The 20,572-nt window shown below is 38.0% G+C and overlaps 1 protein-coding gene across 1 annotated transcript in view; it reads right to left on the minus strand.

Annotated features, from left to right (window-relative positions):
- CLIP1 (CAP-GLY domain containing linker protein 1) overlaps nucleotides 1-20,572 on the minus strand; it is a gene marked incomplete at its 3' end in the record, with an annotated part of 40,718 nt that overhangs the window by 6,613 nt on the left and 13,533 nt on the right. Inside the window, exons 3-14 of the mRNA XM_010281523.1 lie at nucleotides 19,865-19,989; nucleotides 18,592-18,808; nucleotides 15,233-15,430; nucleotides 14,748-14,851; nucleotides 12,567-12,627; nucleotides 11,335-11,367; nucleotides 7,012-7,116; nucleotides 4,552-5,496; nucleotides 3,180-3,296; nucleotides 2,122-2,179; nucleotides 1,821-1,904; nucleotides 628-784 (exon numbers count right to left, since the gene is read on the minus strand). Coding sequence (XP_010279825.1) covers nucleotides 628-784; nucleotides 1,821-1,904; nucleotides 2,122-2,179; nucleotides 3,180-3,296; nucleotides 4,552-5,496; nucleotides 7,012-7,116; nucleotides 11,335-11,367; nucleotides 12,567-12,627; nucleotides 14,748-14,851; nucleotides 15,233-15,430; nucleotides 18,592-18,808; nucleotides 19,865-19,989 — 2,204 coding nt within the window. The remainder of the gene's footprint in view (nucleotides 1-627; nucleotides 785-1,820; nucleotides 1,905-2,121; nucleotides 2,180-3,179; nucleotides 3,297-4,551; nucleotides 5,497-7,011; nucleotides 7,117-11,334; nucleotides 11,368-12,566; nucleotides 12,628-14,747; nucleotides 14,852-15,232; nucleotides 15,431-18,591; nucleotides 18,809-19,864; nucleotides 19,990-20,572) is intronic.

Here is a 20,572-nt window from a genome sequence, read left to right on the forward strand (position 1 = left end):
AGGACAGGCTGGGAGAGCTGGGGGGGCTCAGCCTGGAGCAGAGAAGGCTCCGGGGAGACCTTCCTGCAGCCCTTCCCCGCTGCAATAGCCTAGCTTTGGGGCTCTTATAAGCCATAAAGGGGGCTTCTAAGAAAGATGAGGACAGACTTTTTAGCAGGGCCTGTAGCAACAGGACAAGGGGTAATGGTTTTAAACTAAAAGAGGGTAGATCTAGACTAGCCAGAAGGAAGAAATTTTTCACAACGAGGGCGGTGAAACCCTGGCCCAGGTTGCCCAGAGAGATGGTAGATGCCCCATCCCTGGACACATCCCAGGTCAGGCTGGACGGGGCTCTGAGCAGCCTGGTCTAGTTGAAGATGTCCCTGCTCATGGCAGGGGGTTGGATGAGATGACCTTTAAAGGCCCCTTCCAACCCAAACTATTCTACGATTCTAATGTTAGATGCTCTTCAAATCACTCTGAGGAGAGTGTTTCGATTAATGTAGTTTGATAGAGTACAGTTCACCTGTCATGTCAATGTGACTCTCAGGAGCACCTTGTTCAAATATTTACAAAAAGATGAAATGAGTAGCTGGAAGTGCAAGAATAAACAATTGATGTGAAAATGTTCTGACAATGACTGAATACCTTTCTTTTAACCGGAGCTCATCATTCATTTTTGTAAGCTGGGCAGAGCTATCTCCTGAAGACTTCATGATCTCTGCAATATCATTTTCAAGTTTGGCTTTAGCTTCGGTCAGTTGCTGTTCTCTCTCTTCTCGGTCCTTCAACTTCTTCTCCATCACTGAGCAAGACAAAGGTTAGCAGTCTAGTAAATTTAAGAGAAAGTGTATGCACAGACTAGCTATAAGATAGTCAAGAACTATAAACAGAGAAATGTTGATGCTACAGACCTTGCAAATCACCCCTTTAAAATTAAAAATTAAGATTGTTTGGCCTTTGAACTGTTAACTGTAGCAGAGGGTTAAGAACTCTTCAGAAACAGTAAAAAAGCAACTAATCAAGAAATCTTTCTTTCAGAAGTGATTCACTTAATTTCAGGTCACGAGAAGCTTATATGAGTTCTACCCATATCAGCAATATAATAAAGAGAGGTACACACACCTTACAGGCAAGACAACTCACCAGCTATTTAGTAGTGCAGCGGAAAACAAACAATGCGAGCGACACGAAGCTACAGTGAAAAAAATTACTCAGTCCAGGGCAGGAACTGCCACCAAGGGCAGGAGCAGCTCTTGGGATGACTTCTAGAGTCCCAACAATGCCTTGAAAGGCTTGTTGACAGGGTACATGGTCATTCTTCATTTCTTTCTATACTGGTTTTAAATTGAGATGTACAACTAAAAAAATACAGCAAGACTCCCTCCTATGACAGAGGAAGAAGGATACCACCGGACAAATATACAGTCTTTTTGATGTCCTTAAAAAGAAAACACTACTTATATACAAGGCTTCTGTGGATTAACTTTCTTATGTTTGTAATGCTTCAGAGGTCCCCAAGCCTCTGTCTGGTATCCGACCATCACCACAGCATGATTTTGTTGCAATGTCAAACAAGAATTGAACTATTGATCTGGAATATACTCAGCCAGGAAGACTCCTGTCTCACTACACCATCTCCTTAACATTATCATCACCTTGCTGGGTCACTATACACAGTGCCACAAAAGCTGTTTTCTGCCTAGAAAAAAAAGCTTTCATTTGAAGGTATAGGCATTTGTGAAAGCATTACATATTATCATGTGGTGAGCTGAGCAGGAGGCATAAGAAAGCACAAAGCTGATGCATTTTCCAAAACATTCCATTTTATTACTTCTTACCAGTCAAACTAGACTTCAGCTGTTCCAGTTCTGAAGACATGAGTGCAAACTGCTCTTCTTTTTGGTTTAGTTTTTTTATTGTTTCTATGCAAGTAAAATTTTGAAAACAATGTTAGTAACTACTTAGATGCAGATAAATCCACCTACTTGCAAGGTACATGACTCTTAAGAAGAAAGGCTGCAAGTAATCCTGTCCTTTCCATAGGTCCTGAAACTGCTGTATCGCCAGGTGTAAATTTGAAAACGCATGAAAAAAACCTGCAGCTTTTTAGTTCTTTATTTAGTTTAGCAGCAGACATACCTTGCATAGTTTGTTGAACATTTTCTGCTTCATCAGCTGCACTAGTAAACTTTTCTTTCTGAAAAATGGATAAGATAAGGTTTGGTAATAGCAGTATAATTCAACCACTGAGTTCATATCAGGTATTTTTCAAGTACAAAATAGAAGAGTCTTCACTCCTACCATAAATAGATCTGAAGTTTTTGAATTACAGTTTAGCATAGGTATATTCAGCCACACAAAGCTGATGAAAATTTTCCCTTGCCTCGGTTGCAAGCAAGTCCCTAAACGTAGAAAGTAACTTCTCCATCAGTTAGCGCAGCAACAGAACTGCAGCCACTAAGTCCAGTGTAGGGGACGTCATTTCTGGGCTTCTCAATGCGAGAAGCTAAACACACTGCCCATGGGCTACAACAAGGGACATCTGCAACCTTGTGATCAATCTCAGACCAGTGTTTTCTGGCTTTACCCGCAGGGAGCTAGACTGAAGAAAACGGAGGATACTGAGGAAGGTAAGAAGTGAGACTTGCCCACCAACTTCAAGTATTTACTATGGCCATGGAAAGATTTTATGACAGGCACAACAAAACCTAAAAGCATATTTTTTTGTTACTAACTCTGGTGTAGTTTCTCAGGAGAATTGTACCCAGCTACGGAATACTTGCAAACTTAATTAAATTTGAAAAATGAGAAATCTGGTGGAAAGTGTCTTCAAAAACCATGTTTAAGACGTGCGTATAGCAAGCATTGATTTGTACAACAGTTATAATAAAGGGCAACATGTTCCTTAACGAGTAGTCTAAATTTAAACCAAATCAAAAGCAGCGTGTAGTTTAATATTTTATCTGAAATCCATAGAAGAGTTCTATTTAGACAAAACACCTGGTAACACAGAACTTGGGTGAAATGATCTTTTCATTCTGACACAGTGCCTATTATTCATGAACCTTTGCCTTCTTTTCATGAGTAAAAGAGCTTTGAAAGACTTCGCTCAGAGTTGATCCACAGATTTCAATTACAAACTCACCAAGAAAACCAAAATCCAAAGGATGAAGTCAAAATTTTCGGGTATTACTCACCAAAACTTGAAGTTCCTTTTCCAAAGAATCTTTAACTTGATTTACTGCACTCAAGTTTTTCTCAAGGTCAAGAAGCTTTTGCTCTTTGCCCTGCAGTTCTTTGGCCAGATTACTAGCCTGACAAAGATGATGAAATGAAGTAAAATAAAATTACAAATATGAATGAAGAAGTAAAAAAATTAAAAGTTGAATCTAAAAGAAGTAACTATAATACTAAAATCACTGTAAGATGAAAAATTAAAAAAAACTGAAGAAAAAAAAAAGTGATGTGTTAACTGAGCAAAGCTGATTTCCACTGATGACTACATACATCACAGTAGTAACTGCATCTTGGAATATATTTGAAATCATGAAAATTTAGTTCTTTTGGAATTAACGGTGAAAACATTATTTAATGGCAGACATTTTTGAGTACATTCAAAATTTCAAAAAAGTTACAGTATCAGTTGAATTAGTAGTTTTAGTTCTTTATTGTTTTAATTTTTAACTGAACAATTTAGCATTTATGTTTCAACTGGCTATTCAGACCAATACACATACAGGGATGTAATTTTTCACAAGGCTCTGTACCACACCCAGGGGTAGTGCAGAAACCCCGTGTGGCCTTAAAAATAGAGTCAAAGGTCCGTAGAAATCTAGTATTTTGGAACCATCTGTGAAGGGTTTAGGAAAGTTATTTCCAGTTACTTTCCTACTATTCTTATAATCAGAGCTCTAGCTTGTCAGGTCATGCAGAGCTTGGGGATGTGGGGGAACCCCTAAAATGAAATGATATCTTAGCACTTTTATTCCTAGCTGCAGTGGTAGAACAACTTCCAAGTACTGAATGCCATGCTACCAACTTTAAGAGACATTTCATCCAAACCCAAGGAAAATCTTGGTAAGATGTGTCACATTGCAGTCTGTACTTCAAAATGCTGTGAAACAGTGCCTACCAACATCACTGCATACCCTTGTCTTAAAGAAAAGTTCCACCAGGATCCTTTTTGCTTTCTTTTGTTTCTAATAGCCTCTTCCATCATCTTGTTCAATGAGAGATATATGTATATTAAGATATGTGGATTCTTGTCTCAAATAAGCCAAACTAACTTTTCCGTAACACAAAGCTTTCAGGAGAGGCATGCCGAAGCCTGCAGCAAGAAAATCCAGAAAGAATTTTTTTTTGTTTTGCTTAGTGGTGCAGACCAAGCATTAGAAACCTGTTTAGAGACATGACTCAGTTAATGCTTTCTCTAAACCTCCTCAGATGGTACTATGATATGCATTCAATAAAACTTGTTTTTTCTGTGATGAGTTTGCTATAGCAGATTGGAACAGTACAAATGTAAAATAAAAACGAAGTAAAAATAAAAGGATGGATGTTGATACAAACCTTGCTACTTCCACAAATCTTTTCAGTCTCTAAATTCTGAATTTGTTTCTCAGCTGCCTCAAGCTGCTCGCTAAGTTTCTGGATTTCCAATTTACCTTCAGAATTGGCTTTCTGAAGTGCAGCAAGGTCCAAAAGCTTTTCTTCAGCAGCTTTGATCTGTGGTGTAAGACTATCAATAACTTTGGTTTGTTCACTGTACTTGGCTTGCAGTACCTCTAGCTCCTTTACCTTTATTTCAGCTTCCTGCAATTTGTTTAAAGTGTCTTCCATTTCTACTAGATGCTGATCTTCCACACTTTCCAGTTTGGTCTTCAGGCTTTCCAGGTTTTGCTCTTTCTCCTCTGTGACTGCCAACAGTTTTGCTTTCAGTGATTCAATCTCTTTTAAATGATGAGATTTTTCATTTTCCTGCTTCAGTTTTAAATTTGACATTTCATTTTCATAGTCTAATTTGATCTTCTCAATCTGAGTCTTCAACTCTGCAAATTCTGCGGTCTGAGCTCCTACACCTTTGCTGAAAGAAACTTTTAGTTCTTCCATTGCTTGCTGATGGGAGGCAATTGCAGATTCCAGCTTCGACTTCCACAGCTCTATTACATCGGAATTCTCCTTGTTGGCGTGATCAAGCTTAGTTTTCAAGGATTCATTTTCCTTTGCTATTCTCTCATTTGAAGCTGAAAGTGATTTGATCTCTTTCTGCAATGCTTCTTCACTAATTCCAAACTTCTCTTTCAGTGAATTCATCTCATTCTGATGTTCTTTGCTAACTGCTGCCATTCTTTCTTGCAAAGAACTTATTTCTTGTAACAATGAAAGAGAAGTGTCCACATCATCAATGTGTTTACTAGACTCTAATCTCCCTCGAAGCTCAGCTACTTCCTTCACCCGCAACGCTAGATCTCTTTCTAGTTCCATGATGCGAGATTTTTCTGATACCGTGGCCACCTATGATTAACAGTATTTTAAGAAAAGAAGAAAGAATTATAAGATATGTTTAATACAAAGACACTTCGGCTTCACTGAAAAGAAACCACCAAGTGTTGCAAAAGTAACATCATTAGTATATTCTTGTCAGTATTTTGGATTAGAATACCTCCGAGTTTCACTGCCAACTCCTATTTCTATGGAAATTCTAAAGAAATCTTAAAGTAAAAGCAAATGCTGCTTTTACATGGAAGGCTGTGAAACAAGACCAACTGTTGTTTCATTTATGTATAAATCATTGCTTTAAAAAAAAGGGAAAACGTCCATGTCTTTGTATTACATGCATATTATATTCTTTCTGAAGGTGGAATTTATTTAAATTCATTTTTCTGAAGTTATCTAGAAATAACAACTTGTTAAACCATTTACAAACTACGCTTGTGTATATTATCAATGCTTAACAAAATGTTTCTCAGTATCATTTTAAAGCAGACTGAAAAAGGAGAACCCTGAGGACTTTTTTTGTCGAAATAATTGCTTCCAAATTCATCTCATGCCAGCTATGAAACTGTCAGACAAAAATACAAACATATTTTTAGCCTACAAATCCTCGGAAACTCCTATAGCCACTCCATTGTTCTCTCTGAAAAAGGGTTCTCACATTATCTGAGTTTTTAACTGACTGTTGAAGCAGCTTATGGTATGGAAGAGCATGCAAAGCTACCACAACTATTTCTAATTAGGAAGTTACTGTTTAAGTCTCCTTATTATACCAACATCCTGAAAAAGGTATTACTTACCTGCAGTTGCTTTTTAAAAGTACTTATTACGGAGTACATTCCTGGTTCTATAAGATTCATCCCTACCTCAACTTCAAGAAAAGCCATTATGTGTGAGCATGAGTATGTACCTATCCATCATCCATCCATCTTTAAGAATGCACATCTGCTGAACTTCTGACTTGGGACAAAGTACGTCTAGTAATATCTTGATGGGCAACAGCAGTACTAATGCTACTGGGATATCCATGAAAAGATTGTCATGGGTGGAAAAAAAGAACTAAAAAGCCACTACAAATCATGATTTAGCGAAGCAAGTAGTACAACAACTATTGAAGACCTCAGGAACCAAGCCCCAAATACTAAGTTCATGTTAAAAGCATTGGTACAGTTGACCTTACTTTTTTGGGATTTAATGAACTTTGCATTTAAAAATGAACAACTGAACATTTCTTTATGTCAATTCAGAGCCCCATTTGCTACTTTTGACTTGGATTCAAGTATTACTTTTGCAGTTTTAAGACATCTTACCTGAATTCTTCTGAAGAAATGAGCGTATACATATACAGGCATACACACACACACCAAAGTTCAAAATTAACGCTAATTTTTAAAGTGTTTCAGCTACATCTATAGCAGGTACTGATCACGGCAGGAGCAAGGATCTGTTTCAGCACGTGTTATACCCAGCAGACTGTGTCATCAGAAATCTTCCACAACACAAATCAGTCGTTATTTAAATAGTGAAAACCATTACCCTAGTGTCTTCTAACTCCCTCTGGAGTTTGTCAGCTTTGGTCTTTTCAAAGAGCAGGCTCTGTTCAAGCTCCTTAATGCGGGCATGCTCCAGTTTGGTCTGCGTCTGTTAGTAAAAAGGGAAAGGAAGAGAACACAACGGTGCCACCATCACATGCCAGCACAAGAGGAGGGAGCCACATGCAGGCCGTGCTGCCAGAATCTTCTACCAATGATGAGCAGAGAAGATGCAGTGGATAAAATGAACAGGGAAACGCTATGGATGAGAAAGATGAACTGAAAGTGTAAATGGACTGACGTGTAAAAAAAAAAAGGTAGAAAAAAATCACAAACGAAGAATATGAACAAAAAAGTTTCATGCAGCTGAGTAGAAGTTATTTATCAGTACATGAAGTTTTCAGCACAAATTAGAATAGTTATGTAAAAAAAATATATGTGTATATATTTCTATACTTGTTCTAACAGGATGATAAATCCCTTTCCTTGTCATCCCACTAACTTTTTTCTGTATTTAGTTTATTTTATAAATGATTTAGTTATGAACCAGGGGACCAAAATTCACCACTGAAGCTCATGTGACAAATCAAAACTTTTTTTTAAATAGTAGCTGTATCTCAAGTCTCAGCTACAAAAATCCTTTTTGGTACGACTGGGAACTTTAAGGTTCATTTGTCTCTGTGGTAGGAATGATGTGAATAGAAAGAGAATGGTGGTCTACAACTGCAGAACCCTCCTAGTTTTTCCCCCCTCCTCCTCTTTCAGGAAGGAAGTAGCAAGTTAAGATTCTCCAAAACCAGGTGAAAAAGTGCATCAGTCTGGTTGCTCTATAGTTCCTGAAGTCTGAATACATTGAACAAGATGTGGAAGAAAGGAACAAAAATGTAAGAACTTTGTAATTCTAATAGGTTCCTAACAAGAAGGAGGTGAAACTAAGTAAGCAGGTACCTCCTGCCTTTTGCTTATGAAGGGGTAGAATTTTTAGCAAGAACAGAGAGTATCGGATATTCTGGCTTGACACCCAAATACTCCGAGAGACCTGCAAGAGAGCTTGAAGTTTGAGAGATGCAGGTAAAGTCCAGCAGCTAATTCAAATCTGACCTGCACCTCTGAGGTGGGGAAGGGAGGGAGCGGAGAAAAAAGAAAAAAGCAATATAAAGAGGTAAGAATCGGGTGCCACGCCTCTTTCTGAAGTGCCGAGATGTGAGTATTGTGTCAATCCTGACAGGTCACAGTTAGTAGAAATTTACTAAACAATCCAAATTAAAAGGATTATGAAAGTCTACTGTTGCTTCATAGTGTCTTTTCCAAAAAGAGCAGCTTTTCAGAGCTTGCCCACATCGAGAGTAAGGTGGATGTCCAGAAGAAGACTGAATGAAGTTCTGCCTGGGTAGGGTAAGATGTGTTTATTAACCAAAGAAGTTGCATCCATCAGTCTTGATGAAAGTTCTCCACACAGCTTAACTGCCACGCGTAATTTACCGCAGAAAAAAATAACAGTGACCCCCAAAGCCTATGAACTGCTATTAACAGAAGAGAGTCTTGCAACCTGAAGAGCGACCCACTGAACACCGCATTGAGAGAATCCGAAAAGGCAGAAAGATGTGTGAATAATTCCAAAGCCACGCTGCTGCCAAAGCCACAGCGCAGCAGTGTGTGCACAGCTGGCGGGACACTGCTGCTTCTCTGATCTTTGTAATGTAATATTTAAAAATCCCTACAGAACTGTGTTATTTATAGAGTGACAAGTTGGTTAGTGCTGCTCCCAAACCAGCCGCAGCAGTTAAAGATCTTACGTTGTCTCTGCAGAGCAAGTGGGATGGGGATGAGCCTCTTGTTTTGCTTCAGGCCCGTTCTCCTCCAAACACAGTATTCCTTCTGACAGCATCAAGTTATCTTCTTTCGCAAAAGCATGCAGACATCTGGTTTAATTTTTTAAACATCTTTCCAGCTGAAAACAGTTGGCTGTTTTGCTAGGTAGTTACTAGGTCCAAAATACTAAAATCCACAAACGTTAACAGTTCCTTCTTAGATTTGTCTAGTTTTTGAAATTCCATAGCAGGTTCCTTTCTCTATCAGTGGAAGATCCTCAGTGTATGTGGGGAAAAACACCCATGAGAACATGGATTTCTGGTTTTGCCTCCCACAACCTTTGAAAATGGAACTAAGTATTCTAAGGGAAATAACAATATTTTATAAGTGGCTCTAATTCAGTCCCCTCTCGTGAGACCAGTAAGTATTGCTTCTGATCCACAATAAAATTGTAAGTCTGAATAGTAATCTATTTTTAAAAATTGAACATTCATACCTTTCTTGCTCCAATTCACCAAAGGGATCTATTAAAAAACAAGAAACCCCAAACCTGACAGTTGCAGAATTCTCTTTGCATCGCTTTGCAAAATATGCTCTCTTAAGTTTTTCTATGCTACATAAAATCCAAAGCATTTTGATCTATTAATTTTATAACACTTTTTAGTAAAATAAAATATAAATTTAATATAAAAATTAACACCATTAATTTTATAGACACTGCTTTACTACCGCAAAGATCGGATATACTGTCAGTGATTACTGTTTGTTTTTTTAAAAACCCATCTCTTCTATATTACAAAGGGAAAGAAAATAATAATCCTACTAAAATGAAATAAAATATTAAAAAAACCCAAAACACCAGAGATCTTTGCCAGACACCATTTTCCCCATTTAGGGGATGAGCGATTATCCTCTAAACAAGCCTGATTTCTAAAGGACAGGCTCCAGTTTTCCCAAGGTAAAAATCACTGCAAATTTTTGAATCACCCAAATTTCTTTCCTGATCACCTAGAGAGAAACGTCTCAATGATTATGTTCCTTTTTGAGGAAACCCAGAGCACAGTAAACTGAGAAGAGCAGAGTACCATTAAAAAGAGGAAAAGAATTTGATTGTAAACCTTAACTTGGATGGAAAAGAAAAACAGAAAAAAAAACCCTCAAAAAAACCCCAAGCCCAAAAAGGAAACACCTTCACCTTCTCCAAAGCTTTGCAGGTACATTAAGAGTGATAGGGAAACGGGACGAGCCTTACTCTGCCTTGAACCTTAAATTCCACTCAAATAAACTTTAGAGAGCAGTCACCAGCTATTTTCAGCATTTGTGTATTCTAGCTACTCTTTCACTTCAAAATAAACCTTACGGTTAAGTTCTCCATCTATAGGTCAAACTGTGAAATTGTGCTGAAGCCATAAATGCTGATAATCAGTTCTAGGATGGGGCAAGATGACCTTCAGTCCCTTCGTGCTGGGATAACAATCACAGAACACGACTAACATTATGAAGCATAAGCCTAGAAACTAAGTGATCACCCACTCCTCTCCTTTAGAGGGTGAAGATGTCCGTTTTTATGGGAAAAATTAGAACAGGGAAATCAGGAGTAAAGATAGGATTAAACAAGGAGTGCACAAAACAAGAGAAAGGAAGGGCACATGCAGATTTACTTCTAACACACCGTGAGCCTGATTGGAAGAATAGAGGAGACCCAGATCGCTGAAGTAGCTTCGCAAAAGGAACACCTAAGAATGCACAGCAGGAAACCAGTTTTAGTCTTGAGAACGTCCTATCTCAGCTGGGGAAGCAGCCTGAGACAAATTTTCCTGAGTCCAATCAAAGAGAGGGCTTTTAAATCCCACTATTCTGAGCTACGGAAGCAGGAGGCTTGCTTAAATGTCTTGTAGGGCAATTTCTATTGTCCAGTAACGTGTATTTTTCCTACCTAATTCAAAGAGAAGCTACAGGAAGATTCAGTAAAAACAGATAGCTTTGCACACTAATCCATCAGATACTTTTAGTCATCTCTCCCCTTAGCATTTCACGGCATAAAACTGAAACAAATAAGGGGAGGTAGAAAAAATTCCCATTTTTTTTTTCCCTCAGAAAAATTAATCGGCTAATTGCATGTGCATCTATTGAATAGCAGTAGGAGCTCATAGGAAAACATGTAGAATTTTGTGAAGAAAGCAACTAACATCCTACCTTTAAATGAAAGACATTTCAAGATCCTGGACAGTCATTTTCTACAAGCTCCTACACTCTTCAATTAGTTGCAAAGTTTTTGACCCTAAAGAATTCTAATGACACATTCACCCTCTCTTTAGTTAATGAGGATTACAACGTTTAGTCATTACACACATTCTTTTTGATAAATGTTGTAATTGCTCTGAAAGCAACATGCACACAAATACTAGAGTCAATGTTTCAATAACAGATTATGCAGTTAGTGAATAAGTATAAGCATTTTCTGCACACAATCTGTTAACATGGGATGTCTCTGCACATTTAAGTGCCCTCTTACATTTTCTGGGTCTTCCGAAATCTGCCTCTTTCGCTATCAGTAGAATTAAAAAAACAAACAAACAGAAATATTTCACCTGCAGACTTAGCACTATCATTCCAACACAAACAACAGGATACATTTCATTATCTTTAATTCAGTGTAAACTCTGTTTAAACCGAAAGTTTAAAGTTTCTGTCTAAAGTTTCCGTTTAAAGTTTAAGTTACGTAGCTTGACAAACCAGAGTCGTTAAGATGGTTTGCCATGACTATCGCCTGATTTAACAAAAAATAAAAAATTAACATTTTCCATGGACTAAACAATAAAAGGAGCATTCTATGAAGATTCTAAATAGGTATCTTAAAATGAATGGAAGACTAAAATAAAAGAAATGTTATATGAAATGAATAATTTCCATAAGGCTAGCACTTTGATCATAAACGGTTCACAGGAACATGAGTTAATTAAGTATGTACTTTATGCTGTGCAATAGGTTCTAATATTTTTCTGATTGGACAACAACAGAGCAGAACCACTAAAAAAGTACCTTGCTTTTTAATTTGAAATTTGGGATAAAAATTGGCAGGGTTCAAATATCTTCAAGTGTTTCCTATTCTGATTGTGTAATAACATACTGTGTTTTTAGCCCAATGTTATAGTTATGCAAACAGCAGAAACACAAAAACTGCACACATTAATTGCTGTTTAGATTTTGTGTACAATACCTCTCAGGACAAAACATTCTTTGCTAATCAATCTTCCCAAAGGAAAGCACAGGGTTTATTAAAAAAATTATCTAAGACAAACAGGACTAGTCTTATAAATAATAAGACTAGTCGTATTTATTATACTTATAATAAATATTAACTTGCAATTTCATAACTGCAAAATAATTTTTTGTTGGTGGATACTTTTAAGCAATTTCAGAAACATCAGTAACATATAATGTACAATCAAGTATCAAAAAGTAGAGTTTTCTATGAATTAATTACTCTAAACAACTACAGCTGTTCCACAGTATAGCCCTTGCTGAAGCGTGTAACTGAATTAAGGGTGCAATCCTGGACAGTTATCTTACTCAAGGACTGTAGAACTGGGAACCACTTTCATGTGCTTTGCATATGCTTGGACCAGTATTGCATCTATTAATCATCCCTGTCCTCCTCTTCTAGAACACAGCACACTTAATCTGAACTAATTGTATTTCTGTGTCCTACTATATATCCTGTCTAGAAAGCTGGAGCTATTTTACCTCTAGGTCTCCTTTGGTAATGGATTCTTCCTCCACACGGAACTGAAGGTCTTCAACTTTCCTGTGGGGACAAAATTCATTAACATTCAGATAACTTTGAAAGAAAATGCTTTCAAGCTCACTTTTCAGTGAAAATCAGAACTACAGCGACATCATTCTGATGGTACCAGCAAACTGCCAGAAACATTAAGGACAAATCTCTCCTAGGAGGCAACAGAGAGAAGGAAAGCCATTGTCTTAAAACACAACCACTGACAAAGGCATCAGTCTTCCCGCAGCTCTATGAAGTATTGTGATGCATTTTCTGACGAATTAGAAAGAAAACCTTTAAGTCATCATTGATTCTCTCATTCTTTCACTCTTCTGCATGTCCTCAAAAGAGGTGACCTAAACGAACAGTGTGATCTCATATTCTGTCTAAGAAACAGTCAGAAAGTTAGGACACACCCACGGGCCTTCAAGAAGTCCGCTGGTTAACTCATGTCAAAACTCTAGCACAGACAAACATACGTTGGGTGTCAAGATGAACTGCAACACGCAGAATGGGAGCCCAAGCAAGAACACTGACTTGTCTTGCCCATACAGGAGTCTTAGAATGAGAAGACAGAGCTGACAAGCTAATACCTGACTTAAAAAAAAAAAAATGTGTTAAAAGTTATTTCTTCCCTCCCCGGCCCTGGTATACCCCAGTGAACAAGAGGCCAGATCTCCTCTTTCCCCCTTGATCCTTTCAACACTGGAAGATGTTGCAAAGGAAGAGATAAGCCTGTCGTCTTTCCTTTGAATTACACATGTTGTTGGTGCCTGCAGCTTGGCTGACAGATGTAGAAAACTGCAAAGAGAATTACAAGTGATGAATGTCTAAAAGAACAAGAACTTATTACTGAATAGTGGGTGTCACCAATGTGCTCTGGGAAACAGAGGACTGAAGATTATTTGACTTCAAGTCACTGCCGAGGCTGACTTGAATACGCATTACAGAGAACTTTCAAAGAAAATAAGCTTAGAGTGGTTAGGAGGAAGGAGAAATATTACACTGCTGAAGCCGTGAAACGTTTTCCCGGCTGTAGGATGTCACTTTGGTGAATGGGTAGCAGGAGCACAGCGGCACTGTCACGCTGCCTAGCAACACGCTGAAGGTGAGCTCAAGGCCATGGAGGATTGCGGTAAAACAGACCCCCACTGACCTGGCATTCAGCGAAAATAGGTCCACAGCCAGGCTACTGGGCATGCTGCAAAGCCCTTTTTTTTTTTTTTTAGATTTAAAAACCCACTTTTTTAGATTTAAAAACCCACTGCATTATTTCCTAGAGAATATACAAATAATTCCAGACCTAACTCTCCTGCTTGTTTTGAAAATCCGGTTAGTGTGGTTCTGATAAAGAGGCAGCACGAAAATTGTAAAGGAATTGCCCAGGGTTTACCATTGCACTTTCTCATCTGCAATTTCCAGTTGCAGGCAGGCCTTTCAGAGAGGCTGACATCTGACTGATTTCAGGGGTGCACACAAGCCTACAGGGCAGACTCACAATGGGTTTCTACGCAGACTCTTGCTTTTCAAAAGAATTCCAAACCCACGAGAACAATTTATCAGATTATTTCCTTTCCTAACCTCATTTTACCTATTTGGTAATCTCAGTTCCTTTCCTCAAATGGTTACGAAAAGGAATCAGAAAAGGCATTAACAGCTTTAATGATTTTCCTGTAAGAGACAGACCCTACCTAGAAGCATATGACTAACAGTAATAAATTATTCACAGGAGAACTAAACTGTAAACTCGTAATCCAGCACTGTCAGGAAATGAGATTATCAAAATTTTCATTTGGAAGTGGAAGAAGAGCATTTCAAGAAGATGATCAGGTATGATCCATTAATTTTATGAGAGTAGGAATAAAATCCTTCATGAGGTAAAGTAATACTAACAGGAACAAGGTGCATAAAATTCAGCTATAAACAACAGTTAGAGCCTCTATGCAAGTCCACTTTCTTTGGCTTTCCCTCACCAAACTTAAGGAAGGGCTTTTTTAGTATTAAGAAGCTGCAATATTATTTGATACAATAATTACCCATATCGGCATTATTCATAATCTGTTTCATATTTGAAAGTCACCACAGCACTTGCTTTTAATGCAAAGTTTGTTTTTAACAGAGTTACACTAATAAAGACAGTTTTGGGTTACCTTTTCTCTTCTTCAAGCTGATTGAGAAGCTCCACTTTCTCCCTATCAGCAGCCTCCACCATAGCTCGTAGCTGGTCCATTTTTGCTTCCATCTCCAGTACATGCTAATCAGCAGGAGGAATAAGAACAAAATCCACTTAGTTAGGCAACACGTGAATTTTTTCCAAGTTATGTATCTGTACCTCAGCAATCACAATTTGGTAAAGCGATGGGCCAAGGGACGGGAATGTTATCATACTCAAATACGTATATAATAAAAGACTGTAGAGATGTATAGAGAAGTTCAACAAAAATGAGTTAAATGAAGTAGATTTGCTATCTCAAAAAGCCAAAGCTCCCACGAGGAAGATGTCACAGGTATGAACTACTTCAGTTTTAGAACAACGGCTCTTACTCCAGTACCTTTTCAATACGAAAACACAATTTTGGAAATTAAGTCAACTGTATAAAAGCCTCTATTTTAAGAGCAGCAACACCACTCTTACCCGATCATGTCCATCGCGAACAAGTGCTAATTCCTGCTCTATTTCCCCTACGTGACTGGTTGCTTTTGCAACTTCTGCCCTCTCCAGGTCCCTTTCTGCCAGGAGCTGTTCAATATGTTGCTGCTTCTCCTTCAGTGCCTCCTGGAGGGCTGTGGTACCAGAAATTTTTCTTGCATACCGGGAGGATGTTTCTGTCAACTTCATAAAGCAAATATGTTAAAAATCATTCTGTATCAAGTGAAAACAAGGGATATCTCCAGACTCTACAAACATCGGGTTAGTAAAGCAACTCCTTTCTGTAACCTACTGTATCATCTCCTTTTACATTTAAATGTACTTCATTTTCTAAAATTTAACAATGGCCATACATGTGTAGTAAGACTGCTTTGTGGCAATCAGCAGCTAGTGTGTAGGAGACAGAAGGGTTGAAGTGAAAGCAAAAGGCTGCCCTCAGTCGAAGGTGTGCTTAGTAGACTCACACAAAGGCTAGCTCATTATGTTTCTAAGCGTCTTTTTGCATTAAAAAAAGAAAGGCAGCCTTTCAGCAAGTTAAAAACACTGTGCCTCTAGTTATCAAGTCATCATCTTGGGTCACCAGCAACACAGTATAATACTTCCAAATGCTCTGTCAAAAGCTTTTGGAACTCCAGCTAGCATTTGGCACCTCTACTACGGCAATAAAACATCCAGGATGAAAAGCATTTACCTTGACCTAAAAAGACAGCTTTACAGCTAAAACCTTGTGAAGAAGAGCAATTGGTATCTGATTAAAACATATGTTTATATCACCTGGAATTAAATTACTTCTGGAAAAAAAAACTTAAAGAGTATAGATAAAAATTAATCAATCTGGAAAACTATAGCTAAAATGAACCTTAGGGTTTTCCTTGACCTTGCATGATCTCTGCTCCACTGAACGGAATCAGTGACAGTGAAAATTCAGCATGGCCCTGTCTTCTACTTCCTCAAGTGTTTTTGAGCTAGAAGGGAAAGTAAATAAACTGAAATTATGTAGTAAAAGTAAACAATAGTTGTGAAAACAGCAAAAACTGAACCAAAAAAATCCACTACAGCTTATAAAAACTGACTCTAAAGCTTAACAGGTCAGAAATTTGTCTAAGTATTTAATGATATCTTGGTTAAAGCCTTATTTAACACAAAAACCAATACACAAAGGCTTGCTCTTCCATTATGTTAGCCTTTAGCTCTGTCTAATAGTATTGCCCAAGAACAGGAGCATGTTTCTTCCACGATCCTTTCAGAGATCAAAATGTTGAAGAGTAGTTGCCATATACAGGCTGGAATGCTAGCATCGGACAACATTCCCAACAGAGAGCATAACGCGGACGTATTCTCCTGTCATCACAAAAACACACTTCCCCTTCTGTTACCATGATTACTACACAATCTCTCTTAACTTGTCTGCTCACAGCCTTGAATGGTATGTCTACAATCCACTGCAAACGCTGTATCAAGTGACTGAAAAGGTACAAGATAGAATAAACCATCTTCCACTTTGATGCTTAGATTAGTTGTTTCAGATCCTCTCAGTTTCTAGAAGATCTCATTCCAGAATGTATTGCTTTTTAGCAATTCTAGCTCTTCAAATCAAGCTTGACTTAATTCCTCATTCCAAAAGAAATCCAAGAGATTTCAGAGAAGCATCAACTTCCTCCAGACTTGGAAATAAATACAAATTGCATCAGACAGCCTTCTTAAATCATTACATCACCTACTTTGACAGTTGCTTTTCTTACACAGGAAGAAGGAAACAGCAACAGCCCTGAATAATTGAGACGACTATGTAAGAGTCCAGCAATTTCCAGATAAATTATAGTTTTCCTAGAAACTGAAGCACAAGAAGTCTGATGTGTCAAAACTGATTTCAGGAAGTCTTGTTCCTTCAGCAGCTTAACTTTTAAAGAAAAAGTGTCAGAATTATTTTGACGGTCCTTTTAAGTTGGCTGGTAACCAAATGTTCATGTTGCCTGAGAAAGAGAGTCGGAATTTTAATTCCAGATATAATGGATTACAGAAGCTTTGTATTTTATGGCCCAAAACATGCAGAAACCCTGGGGGCACAACACAGGGGCAAAATAAGCAAATATATAGTAGACATTTACAACGTGTAACTGTACTTTCTTGTGCTTAGAGTATTGTAGCATACGGAATAAAAAGTAGAGGTCCATATTAATGCTTCACCCTCAGCTGAACCTGCGGTAGCACCGTATGTTAAAGCGCCGGTTTCCAACGAGGAGGCACTCTGCAGCTGGAAGAGCAACTTCCAGAAGGGGTTAAGTAATAAAGTCCTACTCTTTGTGCCAAATAAAAAAATCCCTTGTGGTATTAACCCTGTTGCCCTGACCAACTGTTGACCCCTGTTCACTTGTAATCTGCTTCAGTTTTGAAGGAGTATAGTAAGTCATCTGAGTTCCGCACCTGCTGGTCAGTGGGACAGTATGCCAGCTAACTGGTTCCAGATCAGTGGGAGTTGAGTCATCTCTTTCTAATTAGATGTATTTATGTACTTTGGTTTAAAAAAAGTAAAAATCTAGGGTGACTGTGGAAAAAACCCAATTATTTCTATGCTTTTAATTGCCTTAAAAGAGAGGCTTCTTAAAATTCAGCTTTCCCAGAAGATTTCCACTTTATGGCTGCAACCCAAGACTAGGACATTTATGCAACAGGGTAACTTTACAAGAAACCATAGTAAGTGTATTAGGTGGAATTAGTACTGTGTTAGAATTCACCTGAGCCACTGTACTTTGCAACATTTAGCCTTTATGAATTCATAGGATTAAAACCAAATCTAAAAGAAAAGAAAGAGGCTTCTTGTCAGCGAAGAGTTGACAATTGCTACTTCTGTACTTCTCAGCTGACTCATCTCTTTAACAGTAAAAGAAAACCTTTTACATTTTAGACAATTTGAAGCTTCCTACTTAATATTCAAACAAGTTTAATGTATGGAAGCTCTAGTGCATACCAGATTGTCAAACACAAACCCCACATGACAGAGGTAGTGCTACGAAAATGAGCAACTAAATGGAAATTACAGTCAGAGAACATTGATGCCTTTTCAGTTTGTTGGCATCACAAGCCCCTTTCTTACTGCAATAACTCAAGTTAGACTGAATTAACTGTGTAAGCTTAAATATTCAAATATTCAGCTACTCTTCAGGGCTAGCTAAGATTTCCTTCCTTCATGCATGCTTTGAACGAAAAAGGGAGCACAATTAAATGTATATTGTGCTCTCCCCCAAGATCTGTTCTATTCTCAATTTATGCAAGCAGACCACAGGCAAGCGCCACGTGGTTTCCTGCTTGGCAACATAAAGCATGCAATAGAAAAAGAAGCTTACTAGTCCTGTACGGCTTGGCTTGCTGCTTACTGAAGATGCCACAGAACTGAGCGAGCTCAGGGAAGATGCACTTGGACTACGTTTCAGCGCCGTGGGATTCGCAACCACTTTTCGCACAGTTGTCTTTGCTTTCGCTGGTGTGGTTGATGGGAATCCAATCTTCGTAACTTTGTGGACTGGAGCAAACAAACCGTATTTTGGCTGACACTGAAAATACCTTCATAAAAGGAAAGCAGACAGATGAGAGTACTAAATTAACTTCTGTCTTTTCAGATACATGGTCTGGCTTCACAAAGAATTCTAGATCAATAGTCTAAAAGTATTAAAAGAACAGGGTAGCACCTAGTGACAACCTAATCTAAGTTAGTTTGCAATTATTTTTTTTTTAACACTAGATTTATAAATAGGACTTTGAAAGAGCATGATAGTCGCAGACTTCAGAAACTCAACAGAGAATATGCTTCATCTAGAGCTCTTTCTCTGTTTCCTAAAAATTTCATTCAAAGTTTAATATGCACAACTTTCCTCTTTGATACATTCCTCTGAGCTGCCAGCAGCAGATGTGACAGCAGAGAGTTAAAAATAAAATCAGATTTTAATTAAATCAATTAGTTTTATGTTTTTTTATGCATATTTGATTATACAGAACACATTTTTGGTTATACAGAAACAAAGCCACTTAAAATTTTAAATTGTGATCACCTACGTTAAGGCGGCACAATCCTTGTAAAACCTCTTCTTCATGAGTTTAAGGATTGTTCCTTATACCGAATGAGAAAGAACGTTAAATTGTGATGTGAATTAATGCTGTCTAAGTGTGACTTATTGGAGGAAGCTGCTATACTGTTCCCAATCCTTAAAGCAAGGCAACTATCGGTATAGAGGCTATCAGTTCCTGTGATGCACTAAGACTTCCCTTAAGTTCAGCTATTAGACACCCAGAGATATTTTCCTAACTGAGCATTCATTACAAGCTGAGAAACCAAGCAGACATTCAAAAAGCAGGTAATTGTGTTTTCCACTACCAGTCTATGAATAAAATTCACATGGGATTAGGAGCGAGCAAATAATCCCATGAATGCGGTGTTGATGCAGACTTTCAGGGATGTGTAGGCGTCATAAGATTCAAATCACCGACTAATTTTCCATCAGCAGACAGTCAGGTTTACAGCCTAACTACCTCTCTTGATATAAAGTTTCATGCAAGATATTAAAAAAACAAAACAGAGATCCAAAAATCTTTAAGGCGGCTGCTATCTGATGATAGACTAACCTTGTTCCAGCAACAGCTCCATCATTCTTCCCCAGAGGTTCATCCAGTTCTACTCCACACCATTCCCCTTTAGCAAAGTCTGTTTCTCCCAAGAAACGCACAACTCCAGCTTTTGTTCCACCAACCTAAAGCAATAAGAGACACAACATGCATTACTGCATTTCCAAATTAAAATACCAAAGAGTGAAAAAGTTTTCAGTTCAATTATCTTCAAAAAGCACATTAACGGTGTGACCGGTTCTTATTTCAAGCTGCTTATTCTTTTGCCTATCACTGTTTTAACATTGAACAGGTCTTCACAACCAAATTGTTTACGGGGCGGGGGGGAATCACTTCCCTAGCATTTATTTCTGTCCAGTTTGGTATTCAGGATGTTTGTCATGATTGAAGGCCACAATTCTATTAGGTGACTTGATGTGGCTATAAGATTAAAAACATGTTTAACAAGACTCAGTGTAACTGGTGTACCAAAGGCAATACATTTGTACTACAGTTTCACACAAATTTCTATCAGCACATAGTTTTTTTTCTTAGAAATCCTAAGACAAAAAAACACACACTCCTAAATGGAAGACTAGAAACCGGTTGTTTTCAAACTTATAATATTACATATTTACAGCCATTCCCATCACTTGCAATGTCTGCAAGATACAGCTTTTCATAATGCCCAGGAGAGGGAAGAATTAAATTAAGTGAAGAAGCAAAAGG

The sequence above is a fragment of the Phaethon lepturus genome, unplaced genomic scaffold, assembly GCF_000687285.1.
Source record: "Phaethon lepturus isolate BGI_N335 unplaced genomic scaffold, ASM68728v1 scaffold16072, whole genome shotgun sequence".
Classification (NCBI taxonomy): Eukaryota; Metazoa; Chordata; class Aves; order Phaethontiformes; family Phaethontidae; genus Phaethon; species Phaethon lepturus.